At 39.5% G+C, this 23,642-nt stretch overlaps 1 protein-coding gene across 3 annotated transcripts in view; it reads left to right on the forward strand.

The window, feature by feature from the left end:
• The window catches only part of PIK3CB (phosphatidylinositol-4,5-bisphosphate 3-kinase catalytic subunit beta), a 108,812-nt gene that overhangs the window by 50,775 nt on the left and 34,395 nt on the right, over positions 1-23,642 (forward strand). For all 3 annotated transcript variants that reach the window (XM_072995948.2, XM_072995949.2, XM_020793154.3), the window contains exons 3-10: positions 133-316; positions 1,770-1,995; positions 4,666-4,889; positions 14,530-14,712; positions 15,404-15,565; positions 16,270-16,356; positions 19,002-19,253; positions 20,930-21,026. In XM_072995948.2, coding sequence (XP_072852049.2) covers positions 161-316; positions 1,770-1,995; positions 4,666-4,889; positions 14,530-14,712; positions 15,404-15,565; positions 16,270-16,356; positions 19,002-19,253; positions 20,930-21,026 — 1,387 coding nt within the window. In that variant the 5' untranslated portion in view covers positions 133-160. The remainder of the gene's footprint in view (positions 1-132; positions 317-1,769; positions 1,996-4,665; positions 4,890-14,529; positions 14,713-15,403; positions 15,566-16,269; positions 16,357-19,001; positions 19,254-20,929; positions 21,027-23,642) is intronic.

Genomic DNA, 23,642 nt, shown 5'->3' on the forward strand with positions numbered 1-23,642 from the left:
AATATTTTTCTCTTTAACCTATGTAAACATGATCAGTGTCTGGAACACTGTAGAGGTCAACAGTGTTTGTTTTTATTCAACAAACTACACCAGGAAGCAAAACTGACAAATATGTATATATATTCCTTCTAGGACTATATGGTTATGATATTAAAAATCTATGATGCCTCCTGCCATGGCAGATACCCTGGACATCTGGGCAGTAGATTCACAGATAGCAGCTGATGGCTCAATATCTGTGGACTGCCTCCTTCCTACAGGAATTTACATCAGCTTAGATGTGCCTCGTGATGCCACTATTTGCCACATCAAGCAGGTAAAATTTGTTATTTTACTGTTGACTTTTAATTGCAGTGCTCTTTAGTTTCCATATGAATGCAGTATGTCATTGCTGCTTCCAGATTTCGGAACCCCCTCCCATGGGAGGCCAGGCTGGCCCCATCTTCGATAATCCTTCCACAAGCAGGCAAAAGACCTTTCTGTTCATGCAAGCCTTCCCTCAGTAACTAGCTACCTGTGTGAGATTTTCAGATAGATTGTTATTTATTTATTTATACCCCACCTATCTGGTCATTGCTGCTTTGATTGGATTTTTAGTACTACTTGTGTTTCCCATTTTTGCATTTTCCATATCTCAGAGTGGTTTTTCTGTAAAAAAAAAAAAAGAACTACTGTATAGTTATTGATTTTTGCCTTAATATTGCCTGTTAATGATGTAAGATGTGTCTTTATTCATTGTTCGTACTTTTAAATGTTGTATTTTAATTATGTTAACCACCGTTGTATACTCGTTGTTTTCAACTTTAAATATTGTCTTTCAGTGTTGAAAGCTGCCTTGGTTCCTTTTCAAGGAGAAAGGCGAAGTAAAAACATTTTATATAGAATAAGAATAATTTGTAAGTGAAGTTAGATTTAAGAATTTGATTTTCAGAGCAGTTGGGGTTTTTTTGGGTTTTTTTAATTTTAGAGGAAGTTCCCACTGTGTTTGCTTGTGGACATATGACTTATGTTCTTAATTGTGTTGTCCATAGCAGAGAAACAACATAATAAATAGGTTAGAATATAAGTTCTCTATGAGCATCTTGACAAAAAATGTATGGACCGGTGTTCTTGGATCAGTGGGAACAATAGGGGCCTGCCTGCTGAATCAATTCCTTCCTAGTCCTGCAATTGTGAAGAAATATTTCTTCTCCCTTTACCAGTGAATGTGAAATATAGTCAAACAAGTTGTCTTTTGCTGAGACAGCAGCTACTATTAGCAGATTGACATAGAGGCACATGAAGGGCCGTTAAGTTTCTGAAGCTGGCCAAAAATTGACTTCTTTTCTAGTCTTGGCATGGCCAGAGCCTAGCAACCATCTTACTAAATTAGCTGACAAAAAGAATGCAGAAGAACTCACTCAGAAAAAGAAGGCCTCTCTCAGAAAATTACACTAAAATATAAATAAAGATGATGACAAGTGTACCTCTGTACTGTATTCCCAACAATTTGTACTAGAACAGTTCTTACAATGGAAAGAACTGTTTTTTCTTTAACCCGTGTTCTTCATTAAAAAAGAAAAGAAACCACTTCCATTTAAATTTGGCACATGACCTACCACTTTTGTCTGGAGGACTGAATCAGCTGTAATTGATTTAAAGATGCTTGTTTATGCTAAGAGCGGAGTACCTCAAGAGTGACATTGAAGCACCTACCTGAAGTTGTGCATAACAAGTCGAGATTTTGATTCCCATTGTATAGCTATCATAATCAATGTATTTATTTGCAGTTATTATGGAAGCAAGCACACAGCTACCCTCTGTTTCACCTTCTTATGGAGATTGACTCCTACATGTTCTCCTGTGTCAACCAAACAGCTGTACGTGAAGAACTGGAAGATGAGACACGAAGGCTCTGTGATGTTAGACCATTCCTTCCTGTCCTTCAGTTAATTACAAGAAGCTGTGACCCTGGGGAAAAATTGGATTCTAAAATCGGTGTCCTCATAGGAAAAGGTAAAAAATGAATGATTTTTTTTTTCTGTTGCAGAGATGGCAGCATATGGGCTTGAAATATAGCAAAACCTGTACATTTTTGCTATGTGACCATTGTGGTAACAGGACAGTAAAAAGTCACATTCTAAAATCATTCCCTCAGGTCTTTCTCCAGGAACTGTCATCAAGTAAACTGAAGCGAAATGGCTACAAACAAGAGGACATTTACAGTGGTGGATGTTTATTGGTAGAATATTGTCTGCTTAGAGGCTGATGTGGATGGTTTTTGTTATAGGTTTTGTTTTGTACCAGTTGAAGTCCTCCTTATTCTGCCACTCTTTTAGTGGTTTTAGATCTTCACATTGTTGATAGCCTTTATTCTGGGGAGGGGTTTGTGGTGCTGCTTTCCTTCCTTATTCTCTTGGCTTTAGTAAATACTGATTTTTATCATTCTCTGTTGCTTTGGATTATGTGACAGACTCTTGTTGATTCTGAGCATTGGATCTTAAAGGAGGTGATTTTCTCCCTCACTCGGCAGCCCTCTCACTGGAACAGATGGATGCTCTCCTTTTACAGAACTCTCTTCTCACAGGTTTTCCAGCCCCTCAGATCACTGTTGAGGTTGCATTGGGACTGCATGATGATGGGAAATCCACCTTTTCCACATTTTTGGATGGGCTTCTTCCATCAGTGTCAGGACCTAAAACGATTTTTGCCTTTGTTTTTAATTTATGTAACTGCCCCAAGAATTCTGCATATGAGATAGTCTAGAAGTGTATGAAATTAATAAATACATACATATTTTCCCTCCAAGTTCCAAAACGATTGTTCCAAAATTATCTGTTTTGACCATGTTCCACATTGCCGTTGGGTGAGTTTATACTATAATGCATGAAATTGTTCTGACACAAGTACCCCCATGGAAGACTGATGATATCCTCATCAGGGGGTAGTTTTCAGACATTTAAAACTTCCTACTTTTGTGCTACAGTTCTCATGTAGGCCCTTTCACCATGTAGAAGCTGTGGCAGCTGTTTGAGGGGAAGTGGAACCTTAAATTCTTGAAAATAGGCACCACCAGTAATTACATCTGCAGTGCATTCTCCAGCAGATCTGAAGTGTAATCTCCAACTGATTGTCCACCATGGATTGTCCATCATGGGCAAGTGGTGAGATTCACAAGAGGTATAGGCTAAGGCAGGGTTAAATATAAATTTTATCTCAACTATAGCAGACCTATTAAAATGAAGAGTGGCATGAGATGGAAAGACTAACTTAAATCCCACTGATTTAATTGGACCAGGCTTCATTGGTGAATATGTACAAGAATTTAAAAATTGCTTGTTAGGGTTTTAAGGTGTGTGTGGGATTGAAAGAGAGAGAGAGAGAGAGAGAGAGAGAGAATGTATGCGTGTATGTGTGTGTGTGTGGTTTTTCTCTCTCCTCATTCTACCATCTTAGTGCAGCATTTGTTAACAGTTGTATTTGCATTCATCTTGACCTATGCAATCCAGGGTTGTTGTTTTTATGGAAACCAGAACCTGTGCTGAAAATCAGGTAGAGTTTGTTGGGGTATAATCATGTTCTTCATGCTTTAGAACATGACTCTCTGCAACTGTGTATTGAAATTAAAAATAGTCGCTAATCAAGCCATGCTTCTCATCAAAACAATGGGCAATTGTTAGTCCTGGCACAAAATCTGCAAGTTTTGTTTACATTCAACAGAGAACTGAACGCTAACTTGTCTGTACTGACACGGGCATCTACATGTGTAAACTGTTCTTTTTTCAGTTTTTATAATTGATTATTTTTTTAAAAAAGAATGACTGGGCAAAGTCCCTCTTTTTTTAAACAAAGCAACACTCCAGTTCTTTGTACTATTCAGGGTAGAAAATGTTTGACTGTGAAAATCTGCTTGATCCACACTTTGATCTATAGCCCTATTCAATCACTTCTGAAGTGTCTTTAAACATAGAAATACAGTATGGGATGTGTGGTAGCCCTGCCCTTACCACCATTGCTTTGCTCCTATGAAAACAATATGGATGAGGTGGAGAGCCTCATCTAGTGGTGGAATCTCTCAACATGAGCAAGAACATAGAGAAAGCTGGGTTCTGACTTGTGTGGATAAGCTCTATATGTGGAAATTACTGTATTCTCCTTCACAAATGATGTTGCTTTTGCATGAACAAAGCAAAGATGAAAGGGATAAGGCTACTAGTGTCTCTCTCCTCTTTGCAAGTTTCAGCAATCAGTGCTAGTGGGAATAATTTCAACAGTATCTGCCAAAGCATTAAGGGTAGTGTAAAACATTAGTGTTCCCTCCAAACACTAAATTTTGCACATGAAGGTTACAATGTAGAACATAAACAGCTTACATGCTCTTACGTCTTTTTCCTGTCATAATAGTTGACATATGCCTTAAAATAGGGGTTAAGATAAAATTTCACTATTACAAGAAAGACAAGATAATTATTTTCTTGTGATTTTCCAGTCTTTATCTTTTCAAGTTTTTTAGCAGACCACTTTTGCTAAGATACCTGGGATGTCCATATCTTTAATGATGACTTATTTTTTGGTGGGCTTAATTTTAAGGTCCATGTTGCAAGGAATTAGGCACATATTAGTAAAATGTGGAAGTAATAACAGTGTTAGATTTGAAATATGATGATATCTTCTGTTTAATAACAGGTCTTCATGAGTTTGAGGCCCTACAAGACCCTGAAGTCAAAGAATTCCGGATTAAGATGAGGCGAATCAGTGAAGAAAAGATGCATTCAGTTGTGAGGCTATCTTGGATGGACTGGTTAAAACACACTTATCCGCCAGAACTAGAACCAACCATTCAGGAAAACTTACAGGATAAGCTTTATAGTGGCAATCTTGTTGTGGCTGTTCATTTTGATAACTGCCAGGTAAGATTATTGGGTGCTGCAACCACATTGACAACAATATCAATTATATTATATTATATTATATTATATTATATTATATTATATTATATTATATTATATTATATTATATTATATTATATTATATTATATTAATTTTCACTTGGATACTGCAAGGTCCATTTGTCACACACTTCTGCTCTTCTCACATGGGCAAACTATTGGTATGATTCTTATTTTTGTGGATATGTGCAGGTTTGTTTATGGGAAGATGCCTTTCACAGTGTTTTTTGGTCAATTGTCAGTGATGGACAGCCTTATTTTATCATTTGTTTGTTGGTTAGTTAGTTAGTTTGTTTGTTTGTTTGTTCATCCCAGCAAGGACATTCAATAATAATAATAATAATAATAATAATAATAATAATAATAATAATAATAATAATAATAATAATAATAAATAATAGCAGCACACTGAAGAAGGATTTGAACATGCACTTTTTAAACATTGGCTCATGTGCTGCCACCACATTGCACAGCAAGCTGTTTTGGAATTGAAATGGATTTCTGATGCCATTTGTGATATGGTGGTCTGCAATTAAAATAGTGGAGGGGACAAAAGTGTTCCAATAAATCCATGCAAACCTTTGGACATGCTTAGAGTACTTTGTGAATCCCAGCCTTTTTGTCTATAGTTATTGAGCTGGAAAATAACACTTGATTATCTAATGTTCTGAATATTTTAAAATTTTCAGAATTGATTCTAGAACATAGTTTTGTAAGATTATTTAAGTTTGACATGATTTAAATTTTTGTAAATTTGTGAAGGTAAGTGATTCAATTCCATTAATTCTGAATTCATATAAAAGCTGTGAACGATTATTAGGAGGGGAAAGTGTGATTTTTCTCCCTCTTCCCCCAGTTGCTTATTCCTGAAAAGTTAGGAAAGGAACATTACCAGAGCCCCACTGGGAGCTGTTCCAGTACTAGAGCTTCACAGGAAACTCAATTACCATGAAGTCCTTTTCTGTAGGGAAAAAGTGCAATCTGGAGGGCAGGAGTGGGGGAAGACTTCAGTGCTTTCCTTCTGTTCTCCTGTGCTCCATTTGAAAGCATCTTTAGAGACTTTAATCTGAATCAAAGTTGTAGTCAGAAGAGTGGGTTACCACTTTTTCCTGAAGATTGTCAGATGCAAACCACCACCACATTGCTGTTTTGTGTAAATAATAACAGAAAAGTACAGATTTCGAACTAGAAAACAGTTGTGGGGAGAAAGTATTTTTTTAAGTTGTTTTGGGTTTTCTGGGCTGTTTGGCTGTGTTCTTAAGGTTTTGCTTCCTAATGTTTTGCCAGTCTCTGTGGCCAGCATCTTCAGAGGACAGGAACCAGACCTCTTTCTGTGCTCTGGTGCACTTTGTTTGGGTAGTTGAGTATTTATAGCTGTGGGAACAGCTTTTGTCCTTTTCAGGAGATTGGGTGATTATGGTGATCAGCGTGTTTTTTGTTGTGGGTGTATTGTTGTCGTAAGGGGGAGAGATGATCTGTCACTGTGATTGATGGGTGTCGGTAGCTGGTTTTTGTGTGCAGTGATCACCAATCCTTTTGGCTTTTGCAGGCTGTATTTTTCAGTGCTGGGAGCCAGGCTTTGTTGAGTTTTAAACTTTCTTCTATTTTGCTGAAGCTCTGCTGGTGTTTGTGGATTTCAATGGCTTCCCTATGCAGTCTAACATAATGATTGCTGGTGTTGTCCAGTACCTCTGTATTTTGAAATAGAGAATACATTTTTAAAGTGTTTATTTAATTTATACACCACCCAGTTAGTGAATTCAAACTACTCTGGGCAGTGTACAAAAAAGCAAAACCCTACAACTCCCTCCTCTGTATTCCCATAAAAACATAATAACATACTCAAAACAGCAATATAACTGACTCTAGTGTGGTCATCTATAGGAAATTAAGGTTCAAGCAAAATCACCATCATTTGGGAGTAGGATGACCTTATATACCGCTCTCTTGAATAATTACTTGAATATTGGGAGGTACTGAGCCTGACACAACTTAGTTGGTATCACCACAAAGTGGGGGATATAACTGAGAAAGCCTGACTCTTCTTTGTTATCTTTCTGGCTTCCCTTGATGTAGCGATATTTAACACTGTCGATTGTGTGTGATAGGGCTGGCTGATTGCCCATGTGACCGGGGAAGTACTGCTCCTCCTAATTACCCCCCCCAATCTTAAACATAGGGTTAATACAGGACATTAATCCTAGTTTGACCTTCATGTCTCAGTGTCTGAAACTTAAAAACCGTTTCTGGAACTTAATAGAAGCAGGTGTGTCTCAAGCAGCAGAAACCAAATACAGAAACTTGAGCCTTTGACTTTAAAGAAGTGAGGATTTGCTTTCTTGAATTGTGTCCTGTGAGAGCCTCAGTGTTTGGCAGGAACTTCATGGAGAGTAGCTTTTTTGAGACAAATAAGTTCTGAAGCTAAGAATATGTTAAATTGATTTTGACTGACAACTTCATTATGGCTATGATTTTTCCATTGCAAAAGTTTGGCTTTTTATCAGATGGCTGCTACATAAACAAGCTTTTTGACAAAAAAAAGTCATCATAAAATGAAATAAAAAGCTATGCCATGATTTACATTTGTCAATAACTAACTGCTTTTGAATTGTTGTATTTTTCTGGAGTGTCTGGAAAATGAAAGCTCTGTATGTGCTGTCACAAAAGTGTTTGTGCCTATAGGATTGACACTGTTTACGCAAATAAAAATAGTTATTTTGCTTAATTATATATTAAATAGTAATATAGTAACTGCCAGTTCTGACATGCACAGTCTAAAACATTTTTATCAAGAGTGCAACATTAGACTGTTACAAACTGATTTTTTAAAAAAAGATGACTACAATAAGTAGTTTTTTAATGTCCATTTAACTGCAATGGAGTTGGCATGTAGCAAGGCTGGGAAGAGATGGAATTAGTTTACACCTGTTCTCTTCTTTATGATCTCCAGGAGAAGCTTCTTGAGGATAATGTTACCTCATTTGATGGCTGCCCGGGTAAAAATTTCTTCTGTGGCACTTTCGTTCTTTACTCGTTAAGTCGTGTCCGACTCTTCATGACCGCATGGACCAGAGCACACCAGGCCCTCCTGTCTTCCACTGCCTCATGTTGGTAGCTTCGATGACACTGTCCAACCATCTCGTCCTCTGTTGTCCCCTTCTCCTCCTGCCTTCACTCTTTCCCAACATCAAGGTCTTTTCCAGGGAGTCTTCTCTTCTCATGAGATGGCCAAAGTATTGGAGCCTCAACTTCAGGATCTGTCCTTCCAGTGAGCACTCAGGATTAATTTCCTTCAGAATGGATAGGTTTGTTCTCCTCTCAAGAGTCTCCTCAATTCAATTCAAAAGCATCAATTCTTCGGCGGTCAGCCTTCTCTGTGGTCCAGATCTCACTTCCATACATCACTACTGGTAAAACCATAGCTTTGACTATGCGGACCTTTGTTGGCAAGGTGATGTCTCTGCTTTTTAAGATGCTGTCAAGGATTGTCATCGCTTTCCTCCCCAGAAGCAGGCGTCTTTTAATTTCGTGGCTGCTGTCTCCATCTGCAGTGATCATGGAGCCCAAGAAAGTAAAATCTGTCACTACCTCCTTCTATTTGCCAGGAGGTGATGGGACGAGTGGCCATGATCTTTGTTTTTGTGATGTTGAATTTTAGACCATTTTGAGCTCTCCTCTTTCACCCTCATTAAGAGGTTCTTTAATTCCTCCTCACTTTCTGCCATCAGAGTGGTATCATCTGCATAGCTGAGATTGTTGATATTTCTTCCAGCTATCTTAATTCTGGCTTGGGATTCATCCAGTCCTGCCTTTCACATGATGTATTCTGTATACAAGTTAAATAAACATGAGTGTAGGCATCCTTCAGTCTCGAGAGACTATGGTATCGTGCTCTGTATGGAGGTCTTGGAACAGTGTCTTGTGTGGCTGAGATGGCCAATTCGAGAGTGGCAATCCCTTCCACACTGAAGACAAATCCAATCTGTCCCCTTTCCAGCTCCCTGGTTTTGCTTGTTTCGGGACTGCCTCTTTGCCTCGGTCTGCTGTACAAGTGTCTCTTCAAATTTGGAGAGGCCATGATGCACCGCCTGCCTCCAGGCTGAATGCTCAAATGACAAGGTTTCCCATCTGTTGAGGTCTATTCCTAAGGCCTTCAGATCCCGCTTGCAGATGTCCTTGTAACGCAGCTGTGGTCTCCCTCGGGGGCGGCTTCCCTGCACTAATTCTCCATACAGGAGATCTTTTGGAATCAGACCATCAGCCATTCTCATGACATGCCCAAGCCAACGTAGACAGCGCTGTTTCAATATTGTATACATGCTGAAAATTCCAGCTCATTCTAGGACTACTTTATTTGGAACTATGTCCTGCCAGGTGATACCAAAAATGCATCAGAGACAACGCATATGGAAGGTGTTCAGCTTCCTCTCCTGCCGTGCACATAGGGGCCAGGACTCGCTGCAGTATAGGAGTGTGCTCAGGACACAGGCTCTATAGACCTGGATTTTGGTGTATGCCGTCAACTTCTTATTAAGCCATACTCTCTTTGTGAGTCTAGAGAACATGGTAGCTGCTTTCCCAATGTGTTTATCCAGCTCAACATCTAGGGAGAGAGTGTCAGAGATTATTGAGCCGAGGTACACAAATTCATGAACAACCTCCAGTTCTTGCATGGAGATGTTAACAGAGCGAGGTGAGTCCACGCCCTGGCACATGACTTGAGTTTTCTTCAGGCTGATAAGTTAGTCCAAAGTCTTGGCAAGCCTTGCTAAAATGATTTATGAGTTGTTGGAGGTCTTTAGCAGAGTGGGCAACAATGGCTGCATCATCAGCAAAGAGGAAGTCCCACATGCATTTCAGTTGGACTTTGGTTTTCGCTCTCAATCTAGTGAGATTAAAGAGCTTTCCATCTGATCTAGTCCGGAGATAGACACCTTCTGTTGCAGTTCCAAAGGCCTGCTTCAGCCTGACAGCAAAGAAGATCCCAAACAGGGTCGGCGCAAGGACACAGCCTTGTTTTACTCCGCTTTGGATGTCAAAGGGATCTGATGTTGAGCCATCAAAAAACTACAGTGCCCTTCATTTCCTCATGAAAGGACCTGATGATATTAAGGAGTTGAGGTGGACATCCAATCTTGGGAAGTATTTTAAAAAGTCCGTCCCTGCTAACCAAGTCAAAGGCCTTTGTGAGATCTATGAAGGCCACAAAGAGTGGCTGTTGTTCCCTGCATTTCTCCTGCAACTGTCTGAGGGAAAATACCATGTCAGTGGTGGATCTATTAGCTCGAAAACCACACTGTGATTCTGGATACACTCTATCTGCAAGCACCTGAAGTCTCTTCAGCACAACATGGGCCAGCAGCTTCCCTACAATGCTGAGAAGAGAGATACCACGGTAGTTATTGCAGTCGTCCCTGTCGCCTTTGTTCTTATACAATGTGACGATGTTTGCGTCCTTCATGTCCTGTGGTACTCCACCTTATCTCCAGCAAAGACAAAGACTTCATACAGCTCAGTGGTGATGATCTCTTTACAGCACTTCAAAACTTCAACTGGGATGTTGTCCTTTCCAGGTGCCTTGCCAGAGGCAAGGGAATCCAAGGCCGCTTTTATTTCTGCTAAAGTTGGTTCACTGTCCAGCTCTTTCAAGAGAGGTAGGCACTCAATGTTATTTAGTGCCTCTTCCATTACTACAGAAGCCAATAATCATTGGAACATCTCCTGGCAGTCTGTTGGACTTGGCTATGAGCAATATACAGCCTTATCGTACTCCTTTCCCAATTTTGAACCAATGAGTTGTTCCATATCCAGTTCCAACTGTTGCTTCCTGTCCCACATAGAGATTTCTCAGGAGACAGATAAGGTGGTCAGGCACTCTGATTTCTTTAAAAACTTGCCATAGCTTGCTGTGGTCCACACAATCAAAGACTTTTGCGTAGTCAATGAAGCAGAAGTAGATGTTTTTCTGGAACTCTCTGACTTTCTCCATAATCCAGCGCATGTTAGCAATTTGGTCTCTAGTTCCTCTGCCCCTTTGGAATCCAGCTTGTACTTCTGGGAGTTCTTGGTCCATATACAGCTGAAGCCTACCTTGTAGGATTTTGAGCATAACCTTGCTAGCGTGTGAAATGAGTGCAATTGTAGCATTCTTTGGCACTGCCCTTCTTTGGGATTGGGATGTAGACTGATCTTTTCCAGTCTTCTGGCCACTGTTGAGTTTTCCAAACTTGCTGGCATATTGAATGTAACACCTTAACAGAATCATCTTTTAAGATTTTAAAGAGTTCAACTGCAATGCCATCACCTCCACTGGCCTTGTTGTTAGCCATGCTTTCTAAGGCCCACTTGACTTCACTCCCCAGTATGTCTGGCTCAAGGTCAGCAACCGCACTATCTGGGTTGTCTGGGACATCCAGATCATTCTGGTATAAATCTTCTGTGTATTCTTGATTTCTTCTGCTTCTGTAACGTCCCCACCATTCTTGTCCTTTATCATGTCCATCTATGCAGAAAATGTTCCTTTAATATATCCAATATTCTTGAACAGATCTCTGGTTTTTCCCTTTCTATTATTTTCCTCTATATCTTTGCACTGTTCATTTAAGAAGGCCCTCTTATTTCTCCTTGCTATTCTTTGGCAGTCTGAATTCAATTTTCTGTAACTTTCCCTATCTCCCTTGCATTTTGTTTCCCTTCTCCTCTCTGCTATTTGTGAGGCCTCGTTGGACAGCCACTTGCTTTCTTACATTTCCTTTTCTTTGGGAATGTTTTTTGTTGCTGCCTCCTGTACAATGTTATGAGCCCCCATCCATAATTCTTCAGGCATTTTGTCCACCAAATCTAGTTCCTTAAATCTGTTCTTCACTTCCACTGTGTATCATAAGGGATTTGGTTTAGATTATACCTGACTAGCCCAGTGGTTTTTCCTACTCTCTTTAATTTAAACTTGCATGTGTAGAATTGCCTCTTTGTTGTTGGAAAAGAGTGTTTGTGACGACCAGCATGTTCTCTTGACAAAACTCTATTAACCTTTGCCCTACTTCATTTTGAACTCCAAGGCCAAACTTACCTGTAGTTCATTTTATCTCTTGACTCCCTGCTTTAGCATTCCAGAAGAACATCTTTCTTTGATGTCAGTTCTAGAAGGTGTTGTAAGCAGTGGTGGGATTCAAATACATTAACAACAGGTTCTATGTCCTAATGACAAATAAATAAATAAATAAATAAATAAATAAATAAATAAATAAATAAATAAATAAATAAATAAATAAATAAATAAATAAATAAATGCCCAGGACAGTGGGATCCGATGAGGGTTTCTTCCACAGTGGTCTCCCAGCGGTATGCGCAAACAGTGTATCTGTTTGGGCATACCGCTGCTGTTACCCTCACTATGGGCATGTGCCAAACACACACACAAACACACACCTCACAGTGGGTGCTTATGACCAAGTTTGACAGAGAACTGACACATCTCTCCTTCCCTTTACCTCCTATTTCACCCTATAACTCACCAGCAAAAATTGCTTCCCTCCCCTTTCCTGCTCCTGAAATGACTGATAGCCCTGCTTGTTGTTACCTGGAGGCCGCCTTTGAGCACCTGTTGTGGAGTTATTCCCCCCACACACACACACCCTTCTGGCTTGGAAGGTATGGTCTCTTTTCAATCTGTCACCACTCCACCTCAACCCCACCACCTCAATCAGTCCTTCAGTTACTGACTTCTCTGAGGTCTCCTCCTCCTCCATCTTTCCCCTCCACCCCGCACCCACCGCTTCTCCTCACCAGTCGCTTTGAGGGGTGTTGGTGTTGGTGGAGGCGCTGGTGGTGATGATGGCTTCCCTCAGAGCCCTGGCAGGCTCCACCTCCCCCACTCACCCTCAGCGGCTGCTTCCGAGAGAAGAGTTTCAATTCCCCTTATCTATTTATATGTTTATGTGTTTTCCTTTCTTGGACCTGGATATATGGCCTTCAAGAATAGTAAATCTTACTAGTGTTAAAATACTGATAGCTGTCTTCCTCCTTCTAACAGAGTGGGCCATATGTGTGCCATTTGTCTCCCAAAATTGTCAGTTTTGAGGCAGGAGGAAGAGTTCTTTGCTATTCTAAATGAGGCTTGGAGGTTTGATCTCTTTGTGGTGTGAGTGACTTTTCTATTGCATACTTGCTTGCGTGGATCAGTGAGACCGTCACTGGTTCATGCATTGGATATTCTCTCAGATATTTTTTAAAAAACTGTTTCTAGGCAGAACAACAGTCTTATGTGGTACCTTTAACTTGAAAAAAATCATAGTAAAACGAGGACGGTTGGGTGTTTGACTGAAGCGGTCTCACTCCAAAACTTTTTCCCTCTGTGTCCTACCCACATGCCTTGTCAATCACCACCCCTCAAGGAGTCATCCTCCCCCCTTTCCCTCTGCTCTTTCCAGGGCTCTGTCTCTCTCACCCCCACCCCACCTCAGACAGCTCAGTGTGGCACGGGAAGGGAGGCAGCTAATTGTGCCCCCTTCCCCCCGCTCATCGCTGGTCACCTGGCCCCTCCTCCTTCATTCATCTCAAGCCAGCAAACGGTTCTAAGAACCAACAGTACATTTAGGAACCGGTTCTATAGAATAGGTGAGAACCTGCTGAATCTCACCTCTGGTTGTAAGTCTTCATAGAATGTAGCACTAGGAAACATCCAAATGCTAGTCTGTACTGTAGAAGAAATCCATTGACTCAATTTGTGAATGGGGTGACCACACTTACGTAAATCCCATTTGTTCAATAGGTCTGCTCTAGCTGTGGTTGCATTTTGGATTTAAATCATTGGCTGACATCCTGTTGCTTAGTGTAGCAAGTCGCACTAGAGTAACCCTGCTGAATTAGTGGAGATTTTGTGAGCCAACTCATCTGTAAGTTCTGTTGATTCAATAGGTCTACTCCAGCTGCAGATTACTTTAGCATAGTGAACCCTAGGAAACTCCCCCAATATGTATCCTTCAGTACTCCTAATCAGAATCTGAAGTTAACTTCCTGATATTTCAGATTTAAAAAAAATATTTTGAGTCCTGGAATTCCACTCCCGCAACTAGTGTACCCTTACTATACATCTTGCAGATTATTTGATTTTTTTTTCAAAATTTTCATTAATTTGATGTTTCTAAATTTTGTTGATTTCAGATGTTCATGTTTGTGCTCTGTAACCCAGTGATTTTTTTAAAATACAAAGTATAAAGTATAAATAGAAAGAATAAATAACAGAAAAAGACTTTTTAAATCCACTGCCATATTGCATCTTGTTATGGCTGTTTGTGTCCAAAGTGCAGAAATAGCAGGACAGTTCTAGAAAATGTAAAGTCATATTTTTGCACCCATTGAACAGAACTTTGCTGTTAGCTATCTGGTGTCATTTATTGTATCTGAACTAATAAGTATCAAGTGAGATATCTCAAGAACAGGTGGTGCATGTCTTGACTGAAAACATTTATAAATCTCAGCCTATTATTTGTCTGATCTCAGACATCCAGGAGCTGTTTCTCACTTGAAAATTAATGTGGCTTTAAAAAAAAGAGAGAGCCTCATTTAATACTCAATGATAATGACTGCATCTTTTAAACAGGATGTATTTAGTTTTCAAGCATCTCCTGATATGAAGCCCATCAAGCTGAATGAGATGGCAATTCGGAAACGTTTAACAATCCATGGAGATGAAGACAGAGAAATTGATCCTGCAGACTATGTGCTGCAAGTCAGCGGGCGACTCGAATACGTCTTTGGTGACCATCCATTAATCCAGTTCCAGGTATTCACTCTTCCTAAAAAAAAAAACATAAAAGAACAATTTGAAAAGCCATATGACTGGAATTAAGACAGGCTTGAACAGTAGTGACCTTCTGTTTTTGTTTGCTTTTTTCAAACTGCAACTCTAATATTCCTTCACCATTTGCCATTTAGGACAAGATGGGAGTTGCACTTAATGAACATCTGGACGGTCACAGTTGCCAACCCCTACTGTGGAAATGTGAATTGGAAAAAAAAAAAACACTTTTTAAATGGAAACAAAAAAAAATTATGACACATATTTCGGTTCTTTTTTAAAAAGCTTTTTTAGTAATGTTAGCACATGAACATTCACGATTATTAAAGATCTGAAGACAGGCATTGTACTGTGTCCAATAAAATTCACTTTTGAATTGTCTAGTTATATCTCATCATCATCATCATAGAACTATAGAGCTAGGAGGGACTTTGTGGATCATCAAGGAAGGCACAGTGAGAAATTCAAAATCCCTGTGGCTCCACAACCAGATACCTAAGCCACTGAGATATCTAGCAGTTCATGTGAAGTTCATCAAGAAACCTGAATTTATTTATTTTTATTTCCTATCTGACATTTTCTCATTATATATAGGCCTAATTAAAGCATGTTTTAGGGACTTTACATTTAATTTTCATAATGCAAATAACAGAATGGTTGTCAATTCTCTTCTTAGTATATCCACCATTGTGTGATGTGCAGAACTCTTCCTCAGTTGACCCTGGTTGAATGCAGCACTATTAAAAAAATGTGCCAGCAGGAAATGATTGCTATAGAAGCTGCCATAAACCGAAAATCCCACAATATTCCTCTTCCTCTACCACCCAAAAAATCACGTGTAAGTCTGTGGGTAAAGGAGTTGATTACAGAGGGGTTGCCTAGAATTATTTTGGAGGCATAATGTATTTTAAGAATCAGTGTGTTATATGCAGAGGGTATGAGCTAATCAACTAAACATGCATCTTAAAGTGACCACCTACTAAGCTTACATAGATGTTACTCTTAGCAAGATCAAAACACTGGTTGAGAATTTACGGTGTGTGTGTGTGTGTGTGTTTGGGTATGTGGTTATGTTGGACAATGAATTGGTGAACAGATCCTTGGTAGGATTTTTTTTCTAGAAAAAAAAATTCTGGAGCCTTACTCTTTTGGATTCCTTTTTCCTGTAACCCAACCACTGAAAGGAGTGAAATGACTGAGTTAAGTATCTTTGACCTGACACAGCTGATAGATCCAATCCTGGGACCTCTTGATAACCAAAAGGGCTTGGGAGCCATTAAATTCAAGAGCACTCCAGTACATTCCCAAAATGCACTGTTTGAAAGCTTATTAACAGTAGTGGATCTGTGGTTGTTGAGTTTCTCTGGGTGTACAAAGAGGTTGTGCCATGTGTTGGAACTCTTCTCCTCTAGGAAAATTAGCCCTCTTCAGCTGGTCAACTGAAAGTTAGTCCAGTACATTAAAATTGGCAGGATTTTGGAATATATACCCTTCTCAAAGGGCCCAGAAAACCTCATAATGTTGTTTCCTTTGTACCACCAGGTAATAAAAAGTGTATGGGACATTAGCCATCCTTTCAAGGTTATCCTGGTGAATGGCAGCAAATTCAACACAGAAGAAACTGCCAAAGTAAGTAAATCTCTCTCAAACATACAAAGTATTTTCACTTGTCATTTTACCTCTTTTTTTCAATCTCTTTTTCATACCAGGACCACATTTGGTTATTCAAAGACGTGCTTCACAAATCAGTTTAGATCGCTCAGTGAGTTGGGTACTTGGCTTTGGAGCCAAAGGCCAAGAGTTCAATTCCCCACTTGTAGGAAAAGAACCACCTATGTGACCTTGGGGGGTCCCATAGCAGCCCCAGAAGAAGACAATGATAAACCACCTCTGGGTATTCCGGAGCTTCTGAAAAGGTCTCCATAAGCTGGAATCAGCTTGTTAATATATAATTGTATTGTTTATTTAACAAACCGGAATCATGACCTCCAAGTGATTTCCTCCAAGTTCATACCATGACTACATTTGCAAATTTGCTGACTTTTCCAGCAAATCAGACATTTTTCACATTCATTATAACATTCATTGGAGCAGAATTATTCCAACATAAAGTTGATATATATAAAATTATTCTAAACATTGGTAATTTTATATAGAAATGTTAAGTCAATTCACTACTAATTTGAGGCATCAGTGTGGATTTGTAAAAAATTATATGGTGAATTTTCACTTTGTAAAAATTGTGCGAGGCCAGATTTGGTCCAGTTTAAGAATTCTCTGTCATGCATAGTTTACAGAAGATGTGGAATGTAGAGGCAAATGATAGGCTGAAATTCCTTCGTGCTAACTACATGGATATAAGTGGTTATCAAGTCATCAGCCTGTAAAGCTATTCTTTAATATATCAGGATTGGGACTACCAGCAGCATCTTCAAGTGTAAGTCTGTGGGTATTAAAGGCTTTCTTCCCTCTATCTCTAGGTCAGAAGGGATCCTTGGAAGCTTGTGAACCTAAAATGTGTTGTGGGCGAATAGGAAACTTTAAATTACAGAAGAACAGTGGGGGCTCAGTACATCATTGCCATTGATTCCTGTGTAGTTACAGCAACAGGATTCTAGACAATATTTCTTATAAAACTGGAAGGCCACATATTAAGCCACAGATTTAGCATGGAATATTGTATTCCATAATTACATAGAACTGTCACTAGGAGCTTTGCCTCCGATACAGGCAAAATGTCTATTTTGTCCAGCATAGAGTTAAACTATGTTCATGATGAAGAACCAAAAAATTGTTTTGTTTGTAGTATTCACTGGCATGATTTTACGTAAAATTCACTGACCTTAGACAAATAGCTTAAAACAACACTCTATTCAAGCTTATTTATACTGAGAAACATACATATACTACAATTTTTTAAAAAACAGTTGCCTGTATTTTGACTGTCATGGAGTTGTAATTAAGAAACATGTTACGTGCCTTTTAATTGTTTGAATGTCTATTCCAGAAAATATAAATGTCTGTAATCTTAACAGCGGGTTGTGTTCATCAGTGTTGTTCATGTAGGGCACACCCATGTTCCACCCTTCTGCAAAGATCAGAGGCACTACTTTGCATCTACTTGCACACGGTTTTGCAAAAGCTGCTGTTCAAGCTCTTTCACAAATGGTTTTGCAATTTATTGCAACTTAATACCAGATGTTGCTTGTACTAATTGTCCCACTAGCACTTCTGCAGTTATTAAAGAAGCATACAGCTGCTAGCGTACGACCAGTAATGTTATGTCAGATCCAAGTCAGTATGTGTTTCCAGAATAAGAAAAAAAAAAAAAAGACAGGCTGCACTATGATTCTAAAATTTGAAGGAGGGATTTAAAAAAAGTTCCTCCGTAAGAAACGGATAAATGAGACAAGAAAATATGCAGCATATTTTTGTTTACATTTTCCAAATACCAGTACTTTGCACTGTATTACAAGCCTATTTAAAAACTTTCTCCAACATAATCCACAAAGATTTGAAAAACCCCATTTAAAACCAGTGGGCTCAACATTAATTCTGGCTAAATCCCATTCCATACATTTTGTGAGACCTATTTTGTTTTTCGTAGTGTTGCTGGTTTGGGAGCTACTTTTCAGCAAAAGTCCCACAGCTCCATGTAAATATTTACTGAACATGAAAATGAGGGGAGGATAGGAATATGATTTTATAAGAGGTTATAGAACCTGTCAAAGTATCCTTAGAGCACAATAACCATTAGTAAGACATAATCAAATATACCATGTATGTTACCAGATAATTTCATGTTTATACTCATTTATAATCCACATCAGTTGATTTTCCACATAGTACTAACTGCCTCAAAAGATGTAATGAATCATCATCATTGTTGTTCTTGAAACATAAGCTGAAAAGTTTGTAAAATAATATATTTTTCTGATGGTGGAGTTAGTTACACTCCTTATTAACATCACCATTCCTACTTGCCAGGTTTTGTACCTGATCCTGAACAGCAGAACTTATGAGTGTTATTTTTGTACCAATATCCGTGGTAGCTTGAGCATTTAATACATCTAGTATTAGCCTATATTCACATATGAACATCAGTAAGAATAAACAAAAATAAATAAAATAAATTAATGTTTCAAAGCAGTTTTCCTTCATTCTGTCCTTCTAATCATGTTGTGGTATGAGCTTTCCTTTAAAAGCAATCATTATTCTTATTTGTTAGTTTTGGGAATGTGTTTGTATGTTTACCTGTCATGTCTCCCTTGCAGGTTCATGTCAGGGCCGGTCTCTTCCATGGAACTGAGCTGCTTTGTAAGCCTATCGTAAGCTCAGAAATATCTGGAAGAAATGACCATGTTTGGAATGAATCCTTGGAATTTGATATCAACGTCTGCGATTTGCCAAGAATGGCTAGGCTGTGCTTTGTGGTTTATGCTGTGATGGATAAAATGAAAAATAAGAAGTCAGCCAAGACACTTAATACAGCCAAATACCAGACCATTAGGAAAGCTGGGAAAGTGGTAAGGAATTCCTTTAAATTTTCTCTTCACACTCCTGTTTGTTGTACCAGGAAGTTGCAGTATATGTTTGTGTACTTCCATACCATTTCCATACCCTTTTTTGAAAAAAGTTCATGATTCCAAGCTGAAAGTCTTAATTATATAAAGTCATCTCACTGAGGTAGAGTAAATAAGGTGATATCCTAAGACTCAGGAGATCTGGATTTGAATCCCCACATAGCTGTGGAAGCTCACTGGGGATGTGGAACTAGTAAAGCCTGTCCCCTTAAATATTTCACTTACCTTGAAAGCCTTGTTAAGGTCACTATAAGTCACTTCTAACTTGATGACACATAACAGCAACTACTAGATGAAGATGATAATAATGTGCTTCAAGCTACCTTTTGAGTTAATAGGTACGATCATTTTCTCAGCCACCAGATTGCACTATTATGATAATTAAAATCAGTGGGTCAGGAATTTGTGAGAGCTTGTAGGCTGATGCAGGGAAAAGACATGGATGTGGAGGTAGGCAGGAAAACCATAGATGCACACTTTGCAAAAAAGAAAAAAGAAAGAAAGAAAGAAAGAAACCTGTAACGCATGACACATGCAGGACCAAGGATCTGTGTACAGTGGACCCTTGACTTACAAACGGCTTGACTTACAGACTTTTTGAGTTACAGACTTCTCTGGCCGCAAAATTTAGGTTTGACTTGCAGACTGAGATTTGACTTACAGACCAGAAAAAAACCAAAATGGAACAAAAACGGCCTGTTACGGGATTAATTGGTTTTCAATGCACTGTAGGTCAATGGAGACTTGATTTACAGACTTTTTGACTTGAGAACCGCCTTCCAATACGGATTAAGTTCTCAAGTCAAGACCCCACTGTATATCCACTTCTCTCATGTGGCCTACATATATTGGGAGCAGAGAGCAGTGTAAAGGCATTAACCCACAGTTGCCAGGACTGATGATTCTAGATTTTACTCATCCTGTTTAGTTCTTGGAATTGAATTTATTACATGCTTTACCCAGCAAACAGATCTGCTAAGGCCACAAGAGCATTTGCTGGTATTCCACAGGGAACATGCAAGTCATAATGCAGGTGACGGCTTTCGGCATTTTGCGCTGTGTCATATGGACTAAAATATTTTCATAAATATTTGAAAGACAAAAACAATGCTTCTGCTTTTATGCATTTTTATCAGGCATGTTGACAAGAGAATAGTGTGTACTATCTGATTGACATTATTCCGCTTCAGGAACCATCCAAGTTAGTTATCTCTTATTATAACAAGCAAAAGCTACTTCGTATCTATTTTAGTTACTGTTTATGTTGTATCCCACCAGCAGCAGCAGCATTCTGTAGGGGGATTCTCTCCTATCCCCTAGTATCTTTATCCTCAGAACGATCCTGTGAGGTAGGACAAGCTGAGAATGTATGACTATTCCAGGGCTGCTCAGTGAAGACTGTGGGAGGGATTTGAACCATGTTCTTCACGATCCTGAGTCAATACCCACTATAGTACACGGGCATTCCACCCCATGGCAGCTTTTTAGATTTTTTTCCAAATTAGCCTTTTTATTAGCAACAATTTTTGGTTACTTTCCTGCTGTATCATTACGTTATTTACCAACTTATTTGAATAGATTTGGAAATTTTCTTCAAACTTTGTGGTCTTTCATTGCAGCACTATCCTGTAGCATGGGTCAATACTATGGTGTTTGATTTCAAAGGGCAGTTTAAGACTGGAGACTTCATATTGCACGGCTGGTCATCCTTTCCTGGTAAGGATTCACTTGTGATTTCAAAGCTGTGTATGTCCCTTGCCATGAAGTACCACCACACAGCTTACATTCATTTGTGAACGGCTAGTTGCGTCATCAATCTTGTCAATGTGTGTGTGCGTGCTTCATATCTGGTATAGCCATACTGAAAGTAGACTACAATGTTGATAAACACTGTAAGCAAAGAGACATTTGAAAAGTTACTTATTGCAGTAGTGCAAATAGTTGGGAGTTGCAGTGAAAACAAAGAGAAACATTTTCAGGCTCTGTTAATAAATATGTCTTAGATGGAAACAGTCTGCATGCAATCTTGACCAAAGCCTTATAAGCAAACAATCAAAATAGCACAAAAATTAATATGCCTTACCCAAAGCCGAGTGTTGTCTCTGCCCCAAACCCTATGCAAGACCTCACCCTTTGTAATTGTAGTCAGTCAGGACACTTCTTTGAGTTCTCCAGAAATGCTCTTCTATATTCAGTGAAGGCTATTCAGTGTTAGAGTACAATCCTTCATTTTTGGATTATTATAGACTACAGTCTGTTCTTCATGGCGAATGATAAAAATATGTAAATTAAGTTTCTACAGTAAGTGCTGAGAATATCGACAGCAGGGATAATCAGCTCATGCGTAACCCCCTATAAGCAAATGGTGCCTCGACTTACGAACGCCCCTACCTACAAACATTTCGGCTTACGAGCAGCTCCGCTTGCAAAATTTTGCTTCGACTTGCAAGTGGAGCTTCGACCTAAGAACAGAAAGAGGCAGAGGAAATTCAAACCGTTGGTGGCAAAGAGGCTGCTGCTTTGTAGCTCTTTCTCCCCAACGGTTAGAGCAGGCAGTCAGGAAACATTTTTACTCCTGTGGGGCAGGAGAAGGAAGGAGAGGAGAAGAAGGATCGCTGCCGGGCGCAGGAAGCCGGTGTGCTTCCTGCCCATCCCTGGCATGGGTCTACTCATGAGTAAGGCCCACCAAAGGCACGGGTCTACTTGTGAATAAGGGCCCCGAAAGGCCCTGGGCTGGGCTGGGGCATGCGGGTTGGAGGGGGCTCCTCCATGGACGGGGTATACAGTGGTGGAGGAGGAAGGAGAAGCGGGACGGCTCCAATTCGCTGCCAGGTGTGGGAAGCCGGTGCACTCTCTGCTCATCCCTGATGTCGGTCTACTCATGAATAAGGGCCCCCATTGCAACCTTGGCTGCCCTACATGCCAGCCGGGGCCTGTCGCCAGCTCCCAGCCACCGGGGAGTGAGTGGCATCGGAGGAGGCTTCAGTCTGCCTGGTAAGGTGCTACTTTTTGCTTTTTAGAAACTTCTCAGTGGGTTTTGCAGTGTGGGTTTTGGCTGAGGGTGGGTTATGTTTCTGTGCTGTGTTGCTTGTCTTTGGTGGTTTGTTTGTTTATTTGTTTGGCAGCCTTCGGGGCTTGCTCTGCTTTTTTTTTAAGCCCCAGCACCTTCCGATGGGACTTTCTGTGTGCTTTAATTTTTTAATTATTTTATTGTAACTTTTTTTTAAATGCTGGAACAGATTAATCCTGTTCCCATGCATTTCAATGAGAAATGGTGCTTCGATGAAAATTCCGAGATACAGCCACCGTTCCAGTACGGATTAATTTCGTAAGTCGAGGCACCACTGTATAAGCAAAAGCACAGGTTTAGCTTGTGCTTAGGCATATGCTGGCCAGAATCCTAGTAATGTTGAAGTAAATTGTGCATAACTGGAAAGGGATGTATACATGCACAACCAACTGGGATTAGAGCAAAGCATGTGATGCTCCAGACAGGGTTAGTGAGTGCAGTCCTCCTCCTTACTATATATTTGTAGCAATGTGTGAAGATGACTTTGGTAGCTAGCAAGTCTTTAAGTAACATCACACTACAGGAAGCTGCATCATAGAGAAACATTTTGTAACATCCTTCATGGCACTTGCTTAGATGGCTTTGGAAACTGAACAGAAATCTAAAAAGTGTGTTTGGTCATAAAATAAGAATGGCTTAAAATTCATGTCACATGAGTTCTGAGTTCTACATCTTTTAGGTTCTGTTCCTTTTAAAACTAATATTTGCTTCACATCTTTGCTTCCTGATAAATCAGTTGATTGTCAAAGCAAAATACAAATGCCACCTCTGTTTCACACAGGTCTGAAGTTTTCTCAGTGCGGGGAAAGTGTAACCAATTCTGAACCCCATAGTTTTTACTGACTCATCTGATTTGGTTTTTGGGAAAGCAATATCTGTTCAACTAAACAAAGGACCAGCCTTGGCTAACTACATGAAATGACTAGGATTGGAATGAACCTATAGTAGCCATTCAACCATCATTGAGAGATGACCATCTGAACTATTTTTTATTAATTCACTGGACCTAAAATAGTTGGTACTGGACTGAATGTTTTCCCTTTTTGGCAACTTTGAACTCAGTTGAATTCTGTTACATATTAATAAAATAACGGAATCTGTTTTCTCCATGACATAACTATTGGGATTGCATTACTTGCTTCATCTCTTTGGAAGGGAAAAAATTAGGCCCAGGAATAAAATCCCCACTGTTACTGTGAATCTTTACCATAAACTGCAGCTCAGAATTATTAATGTAGCACTAAGCGGTATGAGACTGTCTA

The sequence above is a fragment of the Pogona vitticeps genome, chromosome 3 (assembly GCF_051106095.1).
Source record: "Pogona vitticeps strain Pit_001003342236 chromosome 3, PviZW2.1, whole genome shotgun sequence".
Lineage (NCBI taxonomy): Eukaryota > Metazoa > Chordata > Lepidosauria > Squamata > Agamidae > Pogona > Pogona vitticeps.